Consider the following 18962-nt stretch of genomic DNA (forward strand, 5'->3'; position numbering starts at 1 on the left):
CAACCCAAAAACACTTAAAGCAGAATTCACTGGGGTTTTTTTCTGGATCCTTTTACCAAGTTTTGTATTTTGTCACATCCTGCTGTAGAGGTTCATAATTCAGAACCCAGGGTGCTTCTACTGTCTCCGTTCATCTGTTTCCATAGAAGAAAATAAAACTCTGGATGGTATTTTTATGGTGAATACGCTAAAGTGTCACAGAGTCCCATTATCCATAGCAGTAGCTTTTCTTAAAGTGATAAATCATTATAGCCTCTCATAGAAAGGTCTATTATTTATACAGTGTTGCAGTGACAGTTGATATTTAGCTCAGCAGTGAGAGCTGAGAGATCTGTGTTTCATAGTTATATAGACAGTGTACTTTAAAGCTCAAAAGATTCAATCAGTTTACTTGTTTTTCTACATTTATACTTCAAAGGTTGCACAGGTGTGTGAAATGTCATGTGCTTCAGCTCTCTTATAAGTCAGATGATGCCTTGGGCTACAGTCCATATGATTCTTTTACACTCGGTCTTATTAGTTTCTCGAGGCGTTTAACCTTTGCTTCCCTACTTGATGAGTCCCTCTCAGACGGAGTAGACGGTGAATCAGCCCTCCATCCTGCTCAGCCACTGTCACCCTGAACCCAGATGCTTTTCTACTTCAATAAGTCCAGTTTCCTCGCAGGTTTAAGTCTCTGTCTTCCTGTTTGTGATCAAATCACTCAAGCAGGCCTTTTATTTTTTAATCCAAAACTTTATGAGCTCGAGCTCCTGCAGAGACCACGCTGCTGCCCTGTCGGACAGGGCTGTTTGTGGGATTTGTCAATATTGGATTTCAGTCAGTGGAAACTTTCCCAGAATTTGGAATCCAGATCAATTACATGAGTGTATTAAGCTTATGCAAGAGCAGTGGAAATGCACCGTCTAATCTTCGTGAAAAGAAAAAAAAAAAATCATCAAATGTTTTTGCACATCTAAGGAGGACTTGGTAAATATGCACAAGTAATTTCCTTGTATTTTTACCTCAGAAAGGGATTTCGGTGGAGTGGATGATTAATGGTTTCCAGAATCAGTTTTAATGTACTTTTCATCATAAATGATGACTCAGGATAGATAGGTCTTAAAAGATTTTTAGTATAAAGATAAATCTAAAGCACAACAGCTGGGTTACTGAAATGCTTAAGCTATATTGTATAAATAAAAGCAGCTGCTTTTAATCTGAAGCAAATGATGCTTTGAATTAGCAAGTCATTTTTATTAAATTAATATGACTTCTTATCAATTTGTTCTGTATATATTTTCATTTTTCAGGTAATAGAGTTTGATGATGGGTCCGGTTCGGTCCTGAGGATCCAGCCGCTGAGGACCCCCAGAGACGAGGCGATATATGAATGTCACGCCTCCAACTCAGCAGGAGAACTGACTGCTACCACTCGACTCAGCGTCTTACGAGGTCAGTGTTGACACACATGCACCTCTTCACACTTCTGGGTTGTCCGCATGGTACTCAGAGAACCTCCCCTTCCAAGACAGAACTGGTCCTTATCGATCCTCTTCTTCGCCTGTCCTGATGCGTTAGGGTCTCTTAAACATCTCCTTCCTCTTTTTTGAATTGTGGTGAGAGCAGATCTTTATTGGCTTCAAACAAAAGCAGTGCTGGTGCTGTCATAACGGTAGAATTTTTTAGGGTTTCTTCACTGTCATAAAGGGATATTGGGTAAACAAATAAATAAAAATCAGTCCTTGTCAGTTTTACAATGTAGCGCTTATCATAGCGGTTCAAGTAATTTGGTAGCTGTCGTAGAACGCCATGGCGACATTTAGGTCATTAGCTGGTCTTTACAGGACCTGCTAATGACATCCATTCACTTTTTTCACATTTTCTCCTGCTTTAACAATAGATTTTAAGGCATTTTATTAAAATCCCATGTGAAGCAAAGTGGAAGTGAAATTGTGTTTTTTACTAATAAAACTCGGGACAGCTGAATAAGTTCTTTTGCAGAGTCACTTTTCCCTGCAATTACAGCCACCAGTCGTTTGCAATTTGTGTTTACCAGCTTTGCACAGAAAAAGAGCTGGATTTCCACTTTAATCAAACTCCAGGTTTTTTGCAGACAAAGTCCAGTTCATTTGGGGAGGTAGGAATCCGCATTCAGACTCTGATGCGGACCAAAAAAGGCATGTCTTGGCTCGGTTGATGTGAATTCTGGTGTAGTTTGAATGCATATGTGAATGCCAATTGGACTGGAGACCGATTTAAAAGCAGGAAGCAAACTATAGTGCAGGGCATTGTGGGTAAATACAACTAAAAGAAACATGAAAGTTAAGCGCTTGGCAGAGAAATTGTGTTGTGTTGTTTTACAAAAACAAAAGAAAAATCCTACAAACACTAAAATGTGGAGAAAACCCCAGATATACCAGACATATATATGTATATAAATATATAGCTGCACTTGTGTGCAGCTGTGATCCTAGAATTATTGTGGTTGATGATTTATGTTTGTGTGAGTTCATTAGTGCAGCTAGTGATGTTTGAGTTTGAGTTTCTGGAGTCCATTAGTAAAACATTATGCACCGGTAGTTCAAAGCTCAGGAGTATCTTAGTGAGCGAAGTTCCTCAAGTGTGGATAATCACATCACCTGCCTCTGCAGGAGTGATGCTCATGGGGAAAAGGACATGGAGCCCGTTGTTCTTCTATCTCCTCACTTTCTGTACCTCCCTCTTCATCTCTGAATGGTATTTCTCCTCTTATCTTACCGTCGTTTTTCCCACTAGTTCATTCCCTTCTTACTCTTCCCTTCTCTTTTAGGTGCATTCATTCTTCACTCTTTCCCCCTCTCTCTCCATCTCTCTCTCTCTTTATCTCTCTCTCTCCGTGTGTGTGTGTCTCTCTTGCTCTTAGGTCCACTGCACAGCAGCCTCTAAATTATTCACATCAGAACACTTTGCATCTTCTGTGCTGTTCCGCTCCATCCGTCCAGAATTTTTCCTGTCTCACATGGTTGTCTGTCTATGTGTGACTGTGTGCATGTGTTTGTGTATCTATTTAAAACTGGATTTCAAGCGCGAATGCTCAGCTTCCGTGTTTACATCTGTGTGCACTTTTTTCATATGCACCGCTCCCATCTCTCTTGCTTTAAACTGCAGCTCACTCATCATCTGTCTCTTTCTTTATCAAGAACCTAACCACTCAAGCACACACACAAACATGTCCTCAATCTCAGACAGTCCGTCTTTATGTAGTGATTAGCCTCTTTCTTTTCCTCTGAGGAGTCATTGTGCTGTGGATGAATAAGAGGCCACCTGGGAGCGGCTAATAGTCCCTGATAGACTGTCAGTCGAAATGTCAGTTGCAAAGCATACACACATTCGGACACACACTTGTGCACGCATGCGGATTTACACAGGCTGCTCACTAAAACACGCACTGCACTTGTGTCAGTCATGTGTCCTGAGGTCCCCCGTGGCTCTTTAAAGACACAGCTCTAGTGACTGAGTGGCTGACAGGAGGGATCTGGTGGAAAGGTCAGCTGGCTTAATTACTGATGATTACAACCAGACTAATTGAAACTCTGGCTCTCAGTAAATGGCTCTGATTGGCAACGGCTGAAATAATAATGAAGCTTGGAACAATTTTTTGCTTAAATATCTATCGCTCTGTAAGTCAGCAGTCAACTGTAAAAGTTGTCTGTTTGAAAACCTAATAAGATCCCAACTTTTTCAGGCACATCAGCTGTTAGAATGAACCTTCACCTATGTGAAAAGAAACGTCTGCGTTGGGATGTTGGCTGTATTTACTTGCATGATGATCACTCAGAGAGAAAATTAGAAGAGGCAGAACGCCTCAAACATTTTCTCAAAGTGAAAGCCTGATGCTCCATTGGCTTGCCTCCGTTGTGCCGATGGCGTTGCAGCTGCGAGGGTGAGCCTGACTGCTACGTTTTCCTCACAGGACGCATGTGGAGTAGGCAGCTAGCGCCTGCCCTCAAAAAGCAATATTAGGAAAAAGTAACATGCAAAGATTTGTCCTAAAACTCAGCAAAGATGTTGTCACATTTTTTTTTTTTTTTGTTGTTGTTGATGGGAGGAAAAACTGAGAAATCCACTGAGGTAACAACACTGGTTACCTCGACAGCATGTTTGCCTTGAGGCCGCTCAGATTTCTGTTGTCAGGTTTTATTTCAAGCAAAAAGAAGGAAAAGAAGACGAGACGACGTTGACACACACACAAAAATACCGAAGTAGCTGCACAAACTCAACAATAATCGCCCAGCCTATTTCATTTTAAGCAAAAAGAGCCAGTGAAAATTGAAACATTTTTGTATGAGTCCCATGGAATGTAATATTGTATTGGTTTGTCTAAGAAAATATTTGTTTGCGTGTTTGTGATAGAAGAGCCAGCTCATTCTTGAAAGACCAGAGTTTCAATGCAGTCCTCCCGGCAGATGACACCAACATCTGTACGGAGTAAAATTTTGGTCTTCCATGATGAATACAGTGTTCACACATCATTTCTCATGATTGTGGGACAGAGTGTCCCTCAAATTAGATTAGAAACTGGAAACTGTGGAAGAGGCAGCTTTATCCAAATTAAACAATGTCATGTGGAAGTTTGTAGAAGGTATAAATTTTCACCCAGATACCAGATATACAATTTTTTTCTCATTTTGTCCGGCCCACAATAAGTTTTTTTGTAGCTTTTTAGAGTCTAGAGTGCCACAAAAATAGTACTTTCAAGATAACAGTTGTGTGCGTAAATATTCTTTTATCAATAAAATCAAATTAGTTTTGATTTTATTGAAAAAATAAGATCAAAAATAAATAATTAATCCATGTAAATTTATTTTGTAGTGTCAAAATAAATTAATATGCAAAGATGTTTAATACTATGTCATTTTAAGAAGCACTAACAGAATGTAGCTAATTATTAATATAAACAGTTTATTAAGGTCAATACATTCAGCTGTACCTTCCCTTTAAGGCCATCTATGACCTTTATTTGGCCCAAAATAAAAATGACTTTAACACCCTTGTTTTAAGTCAATATTCCTTATTAGGAATTTATGTTTCAAGTATCTTACAGCTGTGAACAAAATAGAAAAATGTTTCTCAGTGCAATTCATTGCTTTCACCTAATTAGTAAATGGTGTCCAGCTGAGTGTAAATTAATCTCCAGCTGTTCTTTGAGGATTGTAGAAGTTTGTTAGAGAATATTATTACATCATAAAGACCAAGAAACAAAACAGACAGGCCAGAGAGTAATTTATGGAGACATTGGGCTTTGAATATCTCCGTGAGCACTGCTCAATCCTTCATCTAAAAATGAAAAAGTGTAGCAGAGGTACAAAACATTCAAGCCGTCTACCTAAATTGGCAGCCTGGGCAAAGAGCACATTAATCGAAGAAACGGCAAGGAAGCCCATAATAATGGTGGAGCAGCTGGAAAGACCCAACTTTCATATGGCGTTTATTCACAAAAGGAATAAGATGTTCCTGTCAGATTGCACCAAAATATAAGTTTTTGTCCTACATGAAGAAAGCTAACATGGTGGTGGCAGGATTATGATGTGGGGAGGTTTTTCTGTCACCATTCACAGTAGACAGGCAACTCCGTACAGCACAACATGTCATTATTGGAAGAGGAATGATGACTTCCAGTTGATGTGGTTGAACTTGTGCTGTTTTGTGAAGAAAATTTGATCAAAATTTTCATTTACCATTTTCCTTCCCCTCTTCACTTGCATCGAAAAATATTAAATACATTATATGACAAAAGTTTAAACTGAACAGTGTAAGGGACGTAAATACTTTTACAAGGCACTCTTTGCTTGGTGCTGTTGCGGCTCTGATGAAAGAGGCAGTTCATACTTTAGACCCGATGACTGAAAGACTAGAGTTTATATGCAGTCCTCCAGGCAGATGATGACACTAAGCCAGAGATGTGTGTGGAATACATTTTTAGTCTTACATAACATAACTGTGACACTATTCTCTCACCATAAATGAAACACATACAGGTCCCATAAATTTCCTTTTAATGACTTCTTATCCTGTTTTAGCTGAGAGTCTTTTTCCCTCAATAGTGACTTCCCTCGCTGAATAGTGTCACCAATAAGAGGAGGTCAAGCAAATTATAATCCCCAGCCATTTCTCTGAGCAGCCATGTTTTACATGTGATAATGTGGGTGCATTGTTGCACCTTGAACACTTTTAGATTTGTCAACTCACATCAGGTCAACTGGAGTACAAAAGAACTGTGTTTAAATGAAGAGAACCCCATTCTGCTGCATCTGGGAATAAAAACGTGCTGCTGTGTCAAAATAAAGTCATAATCTGTACTCCTCTGATCTGAGGGCTGTGATTGTGTTCTAAATTTTTTAATCCCAAAAACATGAAGTTGAGCCCCTGACACTAAACCAGGAATTTTATAAGTGAGCATATAGATGCCTTAATTATCTGTGAATAATTTTGTAAAAAGTGGACACATCTTCGTTTGCAGGTCTTCACGCTTCTCTTACGGCAGCTCTGTTAGTGCATGGGTACAAGTGGCAGAGGGAGTAGCATTCCACCTCATTGTTCAGTTCAGTGTCCCACCCCAGGTAGTTGGAATAGAATACATTATTCCTGCCTACAAGGGGCCTTGCTTTGAAGTAACTATTTGCATAATGAAAGCAGAAAGAATCAGGATTGTTATGCTGTTTAAATCCCTCATGCTGTCTCTCCCTCTTTCTATTTCATTCTTGTTCCCTCCTGTTTTCCTTTCTGCCATTCTTTCATTGTCCCAGTCTATTCTCATCTTCTTCCATTTTTTTATACAAGCCACCCCTACACAGCCTTCCTCGTTCACCTTCTCTCCCTCAGACGAACTCGCTCACACAAACACCTTCTCATCTTGTTCTTTTAGTTTATTATATCCATGTTTCCATTTGTCAGCCTGTTGTGATTGATTGAAACCGGAGCTGTTAAAAGGCCACACACCCGCCCGTCGATGCCGGCGTCTCACGAGCCATCGGCCATGGTTCGATGAGCCACTGCCAGAATTAGCATCTCCTTGGTGAGACTCAGCGCTAGGATTTCCCGTTAATGAGCTTGTGTGTGGTGGAGAGGGGTAGAGTCACCAGGGATTCCGGAGAAAATGGAAAAAAAGAAGGGTAAACTGCTCTTTTAGATCAAATACAGCTTCAACACTCATTCTTTGCTCGTCTTACTTTCCCTACCCTGTGTCAGTCTTCAATATGTGTGACTCAGGAAGATACAACATCTTTTCTTTCCTATTGACTTCCCTCATATTTGATCCTCAAAACTCCTTAGACTCCATAGTTTCCTATCCCCACATAAATCTCCCTCTGCAGGTGAGTAAAGTTGGCCCGCCACCTCTGATTTTCTGTATCGACGTGCAGGGGCTCTGCAAATTTAATTGCCACTGATATCTATGAATTCACATTTGATTCACGCACCCTAAAGGAATTGCAAATGTCCGCGGGCATGTCTTTATTGGACGTACCTGTTTGATTTTTTTTTTTGTGTGAGAGGTGAACTTTGAGAGATTCGACAGAGCTTCTAAATAGAGCAGCTCATTTGCTGCTGATTCCCAGCAGAATTGAGAATTGATTTTCACTTGATTTTTATTCGCGCAGCAGTAGCCTAAAGCTTTACTGAGTTCTGTCAGGTAGACTAAAATGTTACCCATTCCGTTGGACCGTGCAGTCTTGCTTCTTGTCTCCAGCCTGATGCAACATATATCCAGGCATCAGTGGAATGTAAAAACCAACTCTTGCCTTTTTTTCTTCCTGGTATGCGGTGCTGTGTCAATTTGTTGCTGTTGCTGTTGCTGAGTCTCCCAAAGCTTCAAGTATCATAGTCATTCATAGATTTTTATATCACTTTCACAACAGCCAACTTAATCTGAGATAAAGCCTCTTTTTGAAACCGTGATAATGTGCATTAGCAGGCCTCATTTATCAACGTCTTTTATAGATTTCTGCATATTATGATTGTATGTTTATGTGTGTACTGACTAATCCCTGCAGTCAGGTGAACTGTCAGGTGATAAACCAAAGTGATTGTAATTTACAAACCAAAGCTTTACTTATTTATAGTATTAGAGACCTCAGCTACAGAATTAGAGACACAGATGAACGGAAGATTTTAAAGTTACAGCATTCCAACAGAATATTATTGACAAAGTAAAAGAAAAATATGTAAAAAAAAAAAACTATGCATATTTTGCATGAAACATCTTATTGCATGAAACATAAATATTGTACTTGCTGAAAACAATTATTTATCAGCCTATGAATCAAAGTTCTACAAGATATTTTGTTTGACAGCCTCCAGAACCATATGAATCCATCACATTAAACTGTTTTTAGTGATATGTTGTGTAGCACTGCACAGCCCAAAATTGTACTAATCACACTTTTTTCAGGCATACACAGCATCTAATCCAAGCCAGGCCCATCCTGTCTTCAAGTCCCAGGTGGAAGCGCTTCATAGAGGAGCAGAACCTGAACAGTTATGACTTTGGAGTACCAGGCTTATTTCCTTTAAACGCAGTTCTAAATGTAGGCATAACTCCTTTTGAAAAGTTTTGGAAGAGGAAATTGATCTAAAAGCCTCTGATTACTCTGCATAACAAAATCTATTCAGTCTAGAAAACCCTCCACAACTGCTCATGAAAGAGCCGCATCCTGACAGATGTTTTAATTATTTTTTTTTTTTGCAAGCTCGTCATGCTGTGGATTTTGTGTTATTTGTTTTGCGTAAACGTGTAGGAAATAACTACACACATTTAATATTCATATGGTGATATTTTTTTAGCTGAACAGCCGTCTTTCTGAGAAACTCTGAGCTCAGTAACATCTGGTTAAAAATATTTCCTATTCCAGAAGATAAACTTTATGTTTTTCACCTCCTGAAATGAATACGACAGTGACTGTATGTATGTTTGATAAACAGGAGAATGGAGTGTTAATGGGTTTCATTTTATTTAGTTATTAATTAGATATAATTAAGTTTTCTCTGTTGTGTGTGCACCATATGCTCCATTGACACAGTGACCTTTCAATCTAGAGCCTGTGCTATGCAGGGCAAATGAGAATGGGTCACTGCACTCATCTGTAAGTAGTTCTTCCTAATCCTCATAGATCAGGATGTTCTGCTGGTTTGTAAAAAAGTGGCACACTAGATGTGCTTATTTGTGAGTAAACATGGTCCAGTTTGAGACTCTCACGCTACAACAATCTTGAGCAAAAATGACACAGTTTCTTGGTGTCACAGTATTTACAAAAAAAAGATGAAAATAATCTACCAAATGTTTGAATTCTTTCTGTTTTGCAGCATTAATGCAACAATTCTTACTTGTGCTGCCAAAATTATATATTATTAAATATGTTATAAATGAAAATACTACTTATTGTTGTTGTTGACATATGAATGAACGTAAACAAATCTACAAGTGCCTCTTCATTTAAAACCCTCCATGTGATTTAATGTGCAAAATTTTTACACAATTTTATCATTTGGACTTTGAGTTTAGTTTTAATTTGGGTTCACGGTTATATATGTTGTGTGCTTTTGGTATTTGGCTCTTTGCTTTTGCTAAGCCCAGTTTTTATGGGTTTATTTTGAGATAGTTTCCTTTATTTTATTGCCATATCAGTACTCATTTGCCCTCAGTTGACCATCCCTAAAACGTGTCCATCTCCACAATAGACACTTATTTGTCATTCTGCTTTTTGTGTTGCAGCACAAGTGTATCAGACTGATATAAGCTAAGAATTAGTCAGGATATCTGCTACTGTAGCCAGACTATTGTCATTGGCTTATCAGACACACCGCTCGCAGCTCGCTAATTTAAGTTTTAAAACAGTGTCACCTTAATAAGAGTGATGTAAGGTTCTCTGTTGGTCATGGATTAACAGAATCAGTTTTTCACAAATTTTCACAAGTGAACAAAGAGCCAAAACGTTTTTGAAGCTACACTATCGTGTTAAACATTGAAATGTTTCCCTCGTCAATGTCTATTCAGGAGAAATCTAGTTCCCCTAACTAGTGATCAGACTTTATTGATTGATTTGTGGTTACTACAAAGTCATTTCAGTGAAGTAAGCCCATTCTTGCCTTCATGAGATCAGTCTTTTATGATTTAAGCTTTGTGCTGAAGGCACGTTTCTTTAAAGATAGTATAATAAGGTCATGAAGTGGTAGACATGGTCAACAATATTTGTTAAGAAAGCTTTGGAGGTATTAAATAAAAACCCATGTTTTATGTATAAAAATAATGTTTAGTTTGTACTAAGGGACCCAAAATGCCCCATGACTGTATACCAAACATTATTTCACATTCCTGCCATGGTGGATTGTTAAAGGATACACAGTGGGATTATTATGAGTCTAAATTCTAACCCTTTTCATCAAATGCAACAGCTAAAGGCATGGCTCATTAGATCAGGCCACATTTACTCAGTCATCTGATGAATGAACCTCTGTCCACTGCTGCCTCAGCTTTTTGTTTTATAGTTACCAGGATTTGTCTGCAGTAGAATTTGTTGCCTGTTTTTCGTCCTGAGATGTTCTTTTACAGATGTGACAATCTGCAGTTTGCCTGTTCCATCAGTGCATAAATTCTCTTATGATTATATGATATTTGTTCCAAGAGAACCGAAACTTAAGTCCAGTTTTATTTTGCCTTTGGCTTACTCATTAACCTTTGAAAATAAAAATTTACTTTGCAATGTTGTCTAAATTGTTCTGAAACATATTAGGTATGTTCAGTTTTTCACCAAACTTATCAAGTATCTAGGTGATTTCCTACAATTTTAAGGTACTTTCCTCAAAAACATAATACTGATACTTTTACCTTACACAAGGTACTTCACTGACCTTGGCTGAACTTAGTTGAACTCACTTTCACAGAACTTGCCAGCAGTTTTCCCCAAAACCCTTTCTGGATGTAGACAGGTACATTTCTAGAACTTATCATTGAGCTCATCTGATACTTTCAATTAGACTACTGTATAACTTACCAACCACTTTTTGGAACTTACCAGCTTCTTCCCTTTACCAGAACTGAAAAGATACTTTATTGAACTTACCAGACACTTACCCCAAACTTGTCAAGTATATTACATGAACTTATGTGGCCTGTAAAGTGTACCCACTCAGCTAAAATAGATTGAATTTTACTGATGTGTTCTACCAGGTTCTATGTATGACTTGTGTTTATATTTTTTTGCAGAGGATCAACTGCCCCCAGGGTTTCCCACCATTGATATGGGTCCACAGCTAAAAGTGGTGGAACGTTCACGGACTGCCACTATGCTCTGTGCTGCGAGCGGCAATCCTGACCCAGATATTACCTGGTTCAAGGATTTCCTGCCAGTCAACACGACCGATAATCATGGTCGAATCAAGCAGCTCCGCTCAGGTAACCACCGATTTTACCCGTCTTTTATTCTTCTTCCTTTGAATCCCTGCTTTCATTTCTACCTGTAGGTTTGTCTCTCCTAAAGTTCTTTTATCTCCTCTCCTACTCCTAATCTGTTTTATCCTCAGACCCTTTTTTTTATTTCCAGCTCCAACAGAGTTCCTTTATGTTCTGACTCACATTTAACCAATTTCTTACAATGCTTCCGCCCTCCTCCTGCTGCAGTCTCTGGCTGTGTTTTTCAGCTGCCTTTTTATGAGCTTGCTGTGTATGGTCACCAACTCCTTAAAACTGTTCAAACCCTTTTAAAGTAAACTCCAGACTTTTCTCCAAATTGTTTGAGGACTTCCTGTACAAATCCCCATCACAAAAACAAAATCAAGCTCCTGAAATGTCACCTAGAAGTAGCAGCAGGCTACTGATCTCTAATAAAAAGTTGAAAAAATGTTCTTACTGTCAACATTTGCAGCACAAGCAAGTGATGGTGGCATGTACATGAAGGAATATCCTCTCTTGATAAAGCCCACTGCTGTGACTAAAGGCTAAATTCTTTGTTATGTTTTTTTCTTCATGTCTTCCTAAGTATGCCTGTTGTCGAAGTGAAATTGACTACCTGAAACTATACTCATGTAATTTCAGGAAATATGTACCAAATTCAACCAATTTTATTATGGGAAATAACTGCAGTCAGGCAGGCTAAACCTTTTCCATCTGTTGTGTTTGATAGCCACAGTAGTGTGTAAAATCCCAAAGCCTGTTCCTCCTCAGTTCTCCTTCTTGCCTTCAGGGGCCAACTCTTTACCCAAAACCCATTATCTTGTAAATGGAAGGCCAAATTTCTGGTGTCATTGTGGAAACCAACCTCCTTGTTTTTCTCCCTGGTTAATATAATCATCAGTATTAATCATTTAGCTTTTTATAGAGCCTCGCAAATGTATTCATACCCCATGATGTTTAAATCATTTTGTCATGTTTCAATTAGAAACTGCAACATATTTTACAGAGATTTTATGTGATATACCAGCAAAGTCATATACTTTGTTCACATGAGAGGAAAAGGACAAATGATTATCACTTATTCAGAGCAAGAAACTCTGAAAAGAGCACTGTACGTACTGTGCTCTGAGGCTTTGACTCTAAAGGCACTTCAGAAAAAAATCCAGGGTCATGTCAAGGAGTTCCACTTGATTTTATTCAACAAAATTTAAGGTGATGACAACATGGCGCTTTGGAGGTGTTTTTCTTTAGCCAAAACAGAGAACCTGGTCAGGGTGGAGGTTTGCATCCCAGCTGGATGAAACAAATATACAACCAGAGCTACAATGCAATGTTTTTGAGGTCAAAGTCTAGACCAAAAACAAAAAGCGACTTTGTGCAGAGCATTCATTATTCTAATGAATGCTCTGCATACCATTTTACTGAGTTTGAGTTAATTTCCAAATAGGAATGGCAACAAAATTTGGCTTCTGTAGTTTAAAGATAGTAGAGTGATGAAAATAATAAAACTGTAACTGCATTGTAACGTGGTTTATTCACATAATGACTGAAGGGAGCTTTGAGCTTTTATTTATTTTTCACATTAAATGTAATGCAATACACAGCAGTTTGTTGTTCTAGAATGACAAAATTGTAAAAAACATTCCAAGGGGTATGAATGATTTTGCGAAACAATGAGTATTGTTAACAATGTTAAATGTAAAATCATTAATATGTTAGATTAATTTCTTGTATGTTATAATTTGTGAAAAGCTAAAAAAATATTACTTTTAATATTTCTTTCACTATAAAGTATGTATGTAGTGACGTTCTGTGGAGCTCCGATAAGGTGTTTCATCTAAGTCAAGACGTCTTTGTAACCAGTGGTCCGATTATAATGCCCTTTCTATGCTGTTCTTTTCTCTTTGTATCTTTTTAACTACAGAGTCCTTTGGTAAGTGCTTCTGTTCCGAGGCCCACACCCTCACTGTCCACTTTTCTATTTACTGCTCACTAATGTTGCTACTGTCGCTGCTGCTGCTCACCTTTTATTACACTTACTGCACTGTTATTAAAATGCATGGCATGCATTTTACTAACGATCACACAATAAAAAAACAGGAAGCTCAGAAGTACATACATACACTTAAAGTAGTTCTTTCAAAAGTTTGAATGGTATGAACATAAATAAATATAGGAGCTCTTGTGCATATACACACATATATTTGTCAACGTAGAAGTAGCTGAGTCCCAACCTCCACCTTGCACCTGCAGCTTTTCCACACCCAAAGAACTTCAGCTTTCTCCTCACACTCACCTATTTACTTTTCCAGCTGTTCACTAATTCAATTATTCTTTCTCTCAGTCACTCACTCTTTCATCCACTCACCCACTTAATCTTTCCGCTCTGTTGTATAGAGTTACCAGTCAATAAGCCAGACAGCAGATAGGTATGCCAGTGGTGGAGCCAGAAAAAAAAATCAATCCATGTTGGCCAGGTTTTCAGGCTGCCAGACTACTCAGTGCAGGATGCACATAAAATAAGCTTGTTCAGATTTGAGTTTAGAGAGGTTAGTTTGGGTCGGGGCAAATATATGCTTAGTTTTTATCACAGATGAAAAACATTACAACGTTTTACTGAGAGAAAATCCACTTTTCAATATTCCTTTTTTTATGCATTTTTCTCTAATTTGGCATTCAGCATTTAGTTTTATTCTTTTTAGACAATACGCTGACAAAAAATGGCTTGAGGTCTACAAAGCAGACATTGAAAATTATCTTTCTATTCTAAAATAGGGATGGCCTTAATTATCATATTACTGACTCTAATAGCAAATGATACCTGTCTTTTGAATTGAAAATGGACATTATGCTTAATTTAGTAATTTTCCTCGTTAGTTGTACTAACCAAATAGCCTAGTGTTACAGGCTATAAAACAGAAAAGGAAAAAGGTTAATAGATCAACATAGGCCAATCTAAGATTAGTATCTCTTGATATACCTGAGCAAAAAGACCATGGTAAAACTATATTGCTATGTTAAAACTCAAATGAAGGACAAATAAGGATAAATGGACAAATTAAAATTGGTAAAACGTCTAAGACAATGTTACTATTACATCACTTTATACAACCCGACTAAACTTTGCCTTTGGCAGTCAGAGTTTAAAAGCGCAGAAACTTTATGGCAGAATTTACTTGCGGTTTTAAAATGTCATCTTTTTACCATGTGGCTCTTCACTTGCTTTAGCTAAGTGAAGTCTATCCATCAGAAATAAAATGTCCCCCTGCCTTGGAACTGCTTTAGCTGAAGTTTCTGTTATATAAAAGTTTGCGTGTCTAGATTATAGTAATAGAACTAGATTATAATACAAATCTCTTTTGTCTTCATTTAATCATTCATTCAATAAAAAAGTAAAAGCTTCCTACTCAACCTTTTTATTTGAAGAATATTAAAGCCTATTTAATTACTTTTATGAAAAAATCAGGAAGCAAACATGTATTGGAGAGTGGATTTTTTTGTGTGTGTTTCTGTTAAATTCATACAGACATTTACATGTTTTTTGGCTCTTAGGTTTAAATCTTACTTTGATTCCCATTTTTTACAAGAGCAGTGTAAAACTCAGGGCCAGAAAGTACTTCCTACTCCTAGAGCCACATGTGCCCTACTGCAAATCAATTAAGCCAATCAATAACCAATCCCCTTGTAGCTCTGTCACTGTCTCTTACTCTATCTAAAACCTGCTTTTCTCTTCTCAGGCTTATTCTGTCTTTACTTATTCTGTCTTATTCTTTTATGCCTACACTTTCTCTTACTGTCCAAGGATCAGTATTTTAAGTCTTCCTCTCTAATTTGATTTTTCTCCTTTAACAAGTTACCCCCATACTCCCAAAGTCCCCTCCTACCTTGTCCCTGTCTCCCTTTTTGTGGTACTAACATTTTCTTCTTCTTCTCCTTCTCTAATCTCGTGCATTCATTGCCCACTCAGGTGGCACGCCCATACGAGGTAAGACTGCTGCGTGGACCAACATGACAGAGTGGCCTAATTCCTTTGCAATTCCTCGCTTCCAACTTGTCTTGCAGATCTGAATAGCAGCCCTTGGTAGGTTCATGAATGGGGGTTTATATACTCTGCTCTATTGATAAAACTCACCAAACTGCATCAGATCTGCAGGAGGTACAAGAGGAGTAATTGGAGTTGAGCAATAAATAACATCATTAATGCTGTAACTGTCACCGACTCTCTTCTCATCTGCCATCCTCGTCTCCTATTTTCCCATCTCACCCTCAGTGTTCACTCTTTAACAGAGACATTCACCACTTCCATCATGTTTCTTCTTTGTATCAATCAGTTTAAAACCCCTTACCATTCCGACTGTCACCCACACACCATTTTCTGCGCAACTTGCTGTGTATGAGTACGGTTGGAAAGCTTGGGTATTCTTCTGACATAGAGGACTTTGCTGTATGGTCAAAACAGGATACAACTAAAGGTAGTGACAAACAAAACAACTTTAAGTATCCAGTGACATGCTGCATTCAAAACATACAGGTGTCTTAATGTCCGGCAGCTTAAGGCCTTTAGTTAACAAAACAGTTGTGTTTGTGTTTTGTTTGTAGTAATTTTAGTTTGTAGAAGCATTAGGGCACAGCATGTTTTCTCATTATTAAGGCCTTCACTTCCTCAATGCAGTGATCTGGGGTTCAACTCCAAACTTCAGGATCATGTAGTGCCACGTTTTTCTTGCTCTGGCCCCTTAGTTGTGAACTGACAAGCATGTCTGGAGGTCTGCTAAGGTTGTTTTGGTATTATTATAATTATATAGAGGTATCCAGCAAACAACTAAACAAAAACTGACATCACACAGGAATCACAATCAAATTTTTTTGTCTCTACAATGATTGATATCATCTTCAGTGTTGTACTGAATTAAGGGTAATCAAACAACTCATCATGTAAACTACTCATCAATGATGCTTCGGGCACATCTGTTTTAAAATATTCTCTTTTACTTGACAATGGCAGATATTTTGTCCCATCTAGTCTGCCGGGTTTCCCTTTTGTGCTTCTACAAGACAGAGTTAACTAGGTTAAGGACACTTCTTAATTTGTTCTACAAACACATCACATCAAACGTCCCTAGCTTTAACATTTGTTTCTAAGCATATTTTTATCTTGCTCAATATATACAGTAAAAAAAAACCTTGTTGCTGTTTCATCCAGCAGTTTCAACTGGATGAGTTTCATCCAGTGAAATTGGATGGATCCAGTTAAACGGTTTATCCAATTTAACTGAGCTGGAGTGTACTGAGCAACTAGATGAACTTGGTAGAAATCAGTAGTTCAAATATTGATGTAGACTTATACATTAGTCAAAGAAAACAGGGTAAATTTAAAGCAGGTCTCAGTCCATTTTTAGTACACAAAGGCCAAATATTTTAGCCATGTATCTGGATTGGCATTCTCTGGAATGGGAAGGGGTTAACTTCATTAAATCTTCAGCATGTAAATGTTTCAGATAGAGCATGGCGTGTTTACAAGCTTGATTTATTTCTGCATTGCATAGTTTGAGGTGAACAAGGATTGTTTCATCTTTTTAAGTTTGTTTCCTCTTTTTGATGACTCGATTATTTTTCTCCGTTTTTTACAATAGTCTTGACCCAATCTTGAACCGGTGTGTCCTTCTACCTTGTCTATATTTGCCCAATCAAATGTCCCCGTTTTGTTTTCCCTCCCAGCTGTTATTCACTCTGCCTGAAGAGTCCAGATGGTGAAGACTCAGACTCACATTAGTGTATTCACACATCAGCGCGCAGACACACACACACACACACACATCTTCATGGCTTTTTACCATCACCTCCTTTCTTCTCCTCCATTATGAAAATAAAAAGCCCCAAACGACCACTTTTTTGATAAAGTTTTTTCTGGGCGCTTTTTTTTGCCTTTCCACGCCATCTTTAAAAGAACCTCTGGTTGACTTTTTTTGACGGTTTTTCTATTTTCAGGGAGCGAGAAAGCATCGGTCCCTTCCCAAGGCTTTGCGTATGTCGTTTTTTTTAATCTGTTGGCCTTGATGGAGCTCGATTAATGTCTTTACCTCCTTACTAACTGGGTGTGTTTTTAAACTGACATCAATCACACTCCTGATCCCTCTGGTGGATCCGTTTTGGGATATCTGATTGCTACGGCAATACCTTTGCAGATGTTATCCTTGTAAAGTGATTTGCTCCTCAATATAATTTAATCTCAGTTTTCAGCTGATTTTTTTTTTTTTTTTTTTTACTCTATTGGTGACAATTTTTGGACATATTTTGACAACGTTGTTTATGTGTTTCTGTCTTGCATGGAGACAACATTTTCTAATTTTTATAGGGTTTGTGTCCCCTTATTTTGGCTTTTTGTTCTCATTTCTACATCAGCAAGGTGATGCTTATTTTGGGGCAGATTCTTGCTGAAAACGATAAAAACATGTGAATGACAGTTATGGCTCCCTTTACAGTCCTTGAAAAGAGTCCAGCTCATTTTGTGGAAACTGCCTCCAGTGTCATTTTTTTATTTGAAAACCTAAACGCCATTTTAATGTTTAGTTTTCTTAGATACCTACATGTCTTCCGCTGCTGTGTAATTGCTATTTTTATCTTCTCTGTGTTCTACCCTTTCTCTCTGGTGCTCCATCCATCCAGGTGCCCTACAGATAGAGATGAGTGAGGAATTGGACCAGGGGAAGTATGAGTGTGTTGCCACCAACAGCTTTGGGACACGTTACTCCACTCCAGCAAACCTGTATGTCAGAGGTAAGTCGAAGCCGTCTCCCACGTCAGTTTACCACCAAATATTTAAAAAACATATTTTTAGAAAGAAGGTTGACATGTTTGAGGAACATTGGTAATATGCTTGTAATATCAATGGAAAACAACCACAAGTTTTTAAGTATTTTATTGTGCTTTAATGTGTTAGACCAACACAAAGTAGTGTATAATTTTGGGGGGAAAGTATGATAAACATGAAAAAATCTGAAAAGTGTGTTGTAGCATGCATGAGTTCAGCAATTGGCTCTGCAGCCAATTGTCTTCAAAAGTTACCCAATTAGTAGTCCACCTGTGAATAATTTAATCTCAGTTTGATTGGGCACAGAGGGATTCTGTGAAGGAGAACATTTGTGAACAAACAGCATCATGAAGAACACGGACCACGTCAGACTGGTTACAGAGAAAGTTGTGGAGAGTTTTAATCAAGTTTAAATCAGGATGAGGCTCTAAAACAAGCTTAGAGCATCTGACACAATGCGGCTGAAGACGAAACCAAAATTTAGATCTGTGTGAAAGGAAACTAACACTACACATAAAGCAACACATCATCAAATATATCTATATCATTTTCTGGAGAAGCTGGTCAAAGCTGATAGGAAGATAAATTTAGCTAAATATTCTGTAACCCTGGAAGAAAGTTTCAGTGTTGGGACTAGGGCAGAGTTTTACCATTCACTGAGACAACAACCTTGAACATATGGCCAGAACAACAATAGAATGGTTTAAATCAAAGCATATTCATGTGACCCAGTCAAAATTCAGA

At 38.1% G+C, this 18962-nt stretch overlaps 1 protein-coding gene across 20 annotated transcripts in view; it reads left to right on the top strand.

Annotated features, from left to right (window-relative positions):
- Nucleotides 1-18962, top strand: part of ptprdb (protein tyrosine phosphatase receptor type Db) — a 196753-nt gene that overhangs the window by 132654 nt on the left and 45137 nt on the right. For 9 of the 20 annotated variants that reach the window (XM_044115204.1, XM_044115203.1, XM_044115209.1 and 6 more), the window contains 5 exons: nt 1293-1434; nt 11222-11410; nt 13332-13340; nt 15375-15392; nt 18074-18184. In XM_044115204.1, the coding sequence (XP_043971139.1) occupies nt 1293-1434; nt 11222-11410; nt 13332-13340; nt 15375-15392; nt 18074-18184 (469 nt within the window). The remainder of the gene's footprint in view (nt 1-1292; nt 1435-11221; nt 11411-13331; nt 13341-15374; nt 15393-18073; nt 18185-18962) is intronic. The other 11 variants (XM_044115205.1, XM_044115217.1, XM_044115220.1 and 8 more) reach the window with 3 other exon arrangements.

Source organism: Gambusia affinis, linkage group LG04 (assembly GCF_019740435.1).
Source record: "Gambusia affinis linkage group LG04, SWU_Gaff_1.0, whole genome shotgun sequence".
In the NCBI taxonomy this organism is placed as follows: domain Eukaryota; kingdom Metazoa; phylum Chordata; class Actinopteri; order Cyprinodontiformes; family Poeciliidae; genus Gambusia; species Gambusia affinis.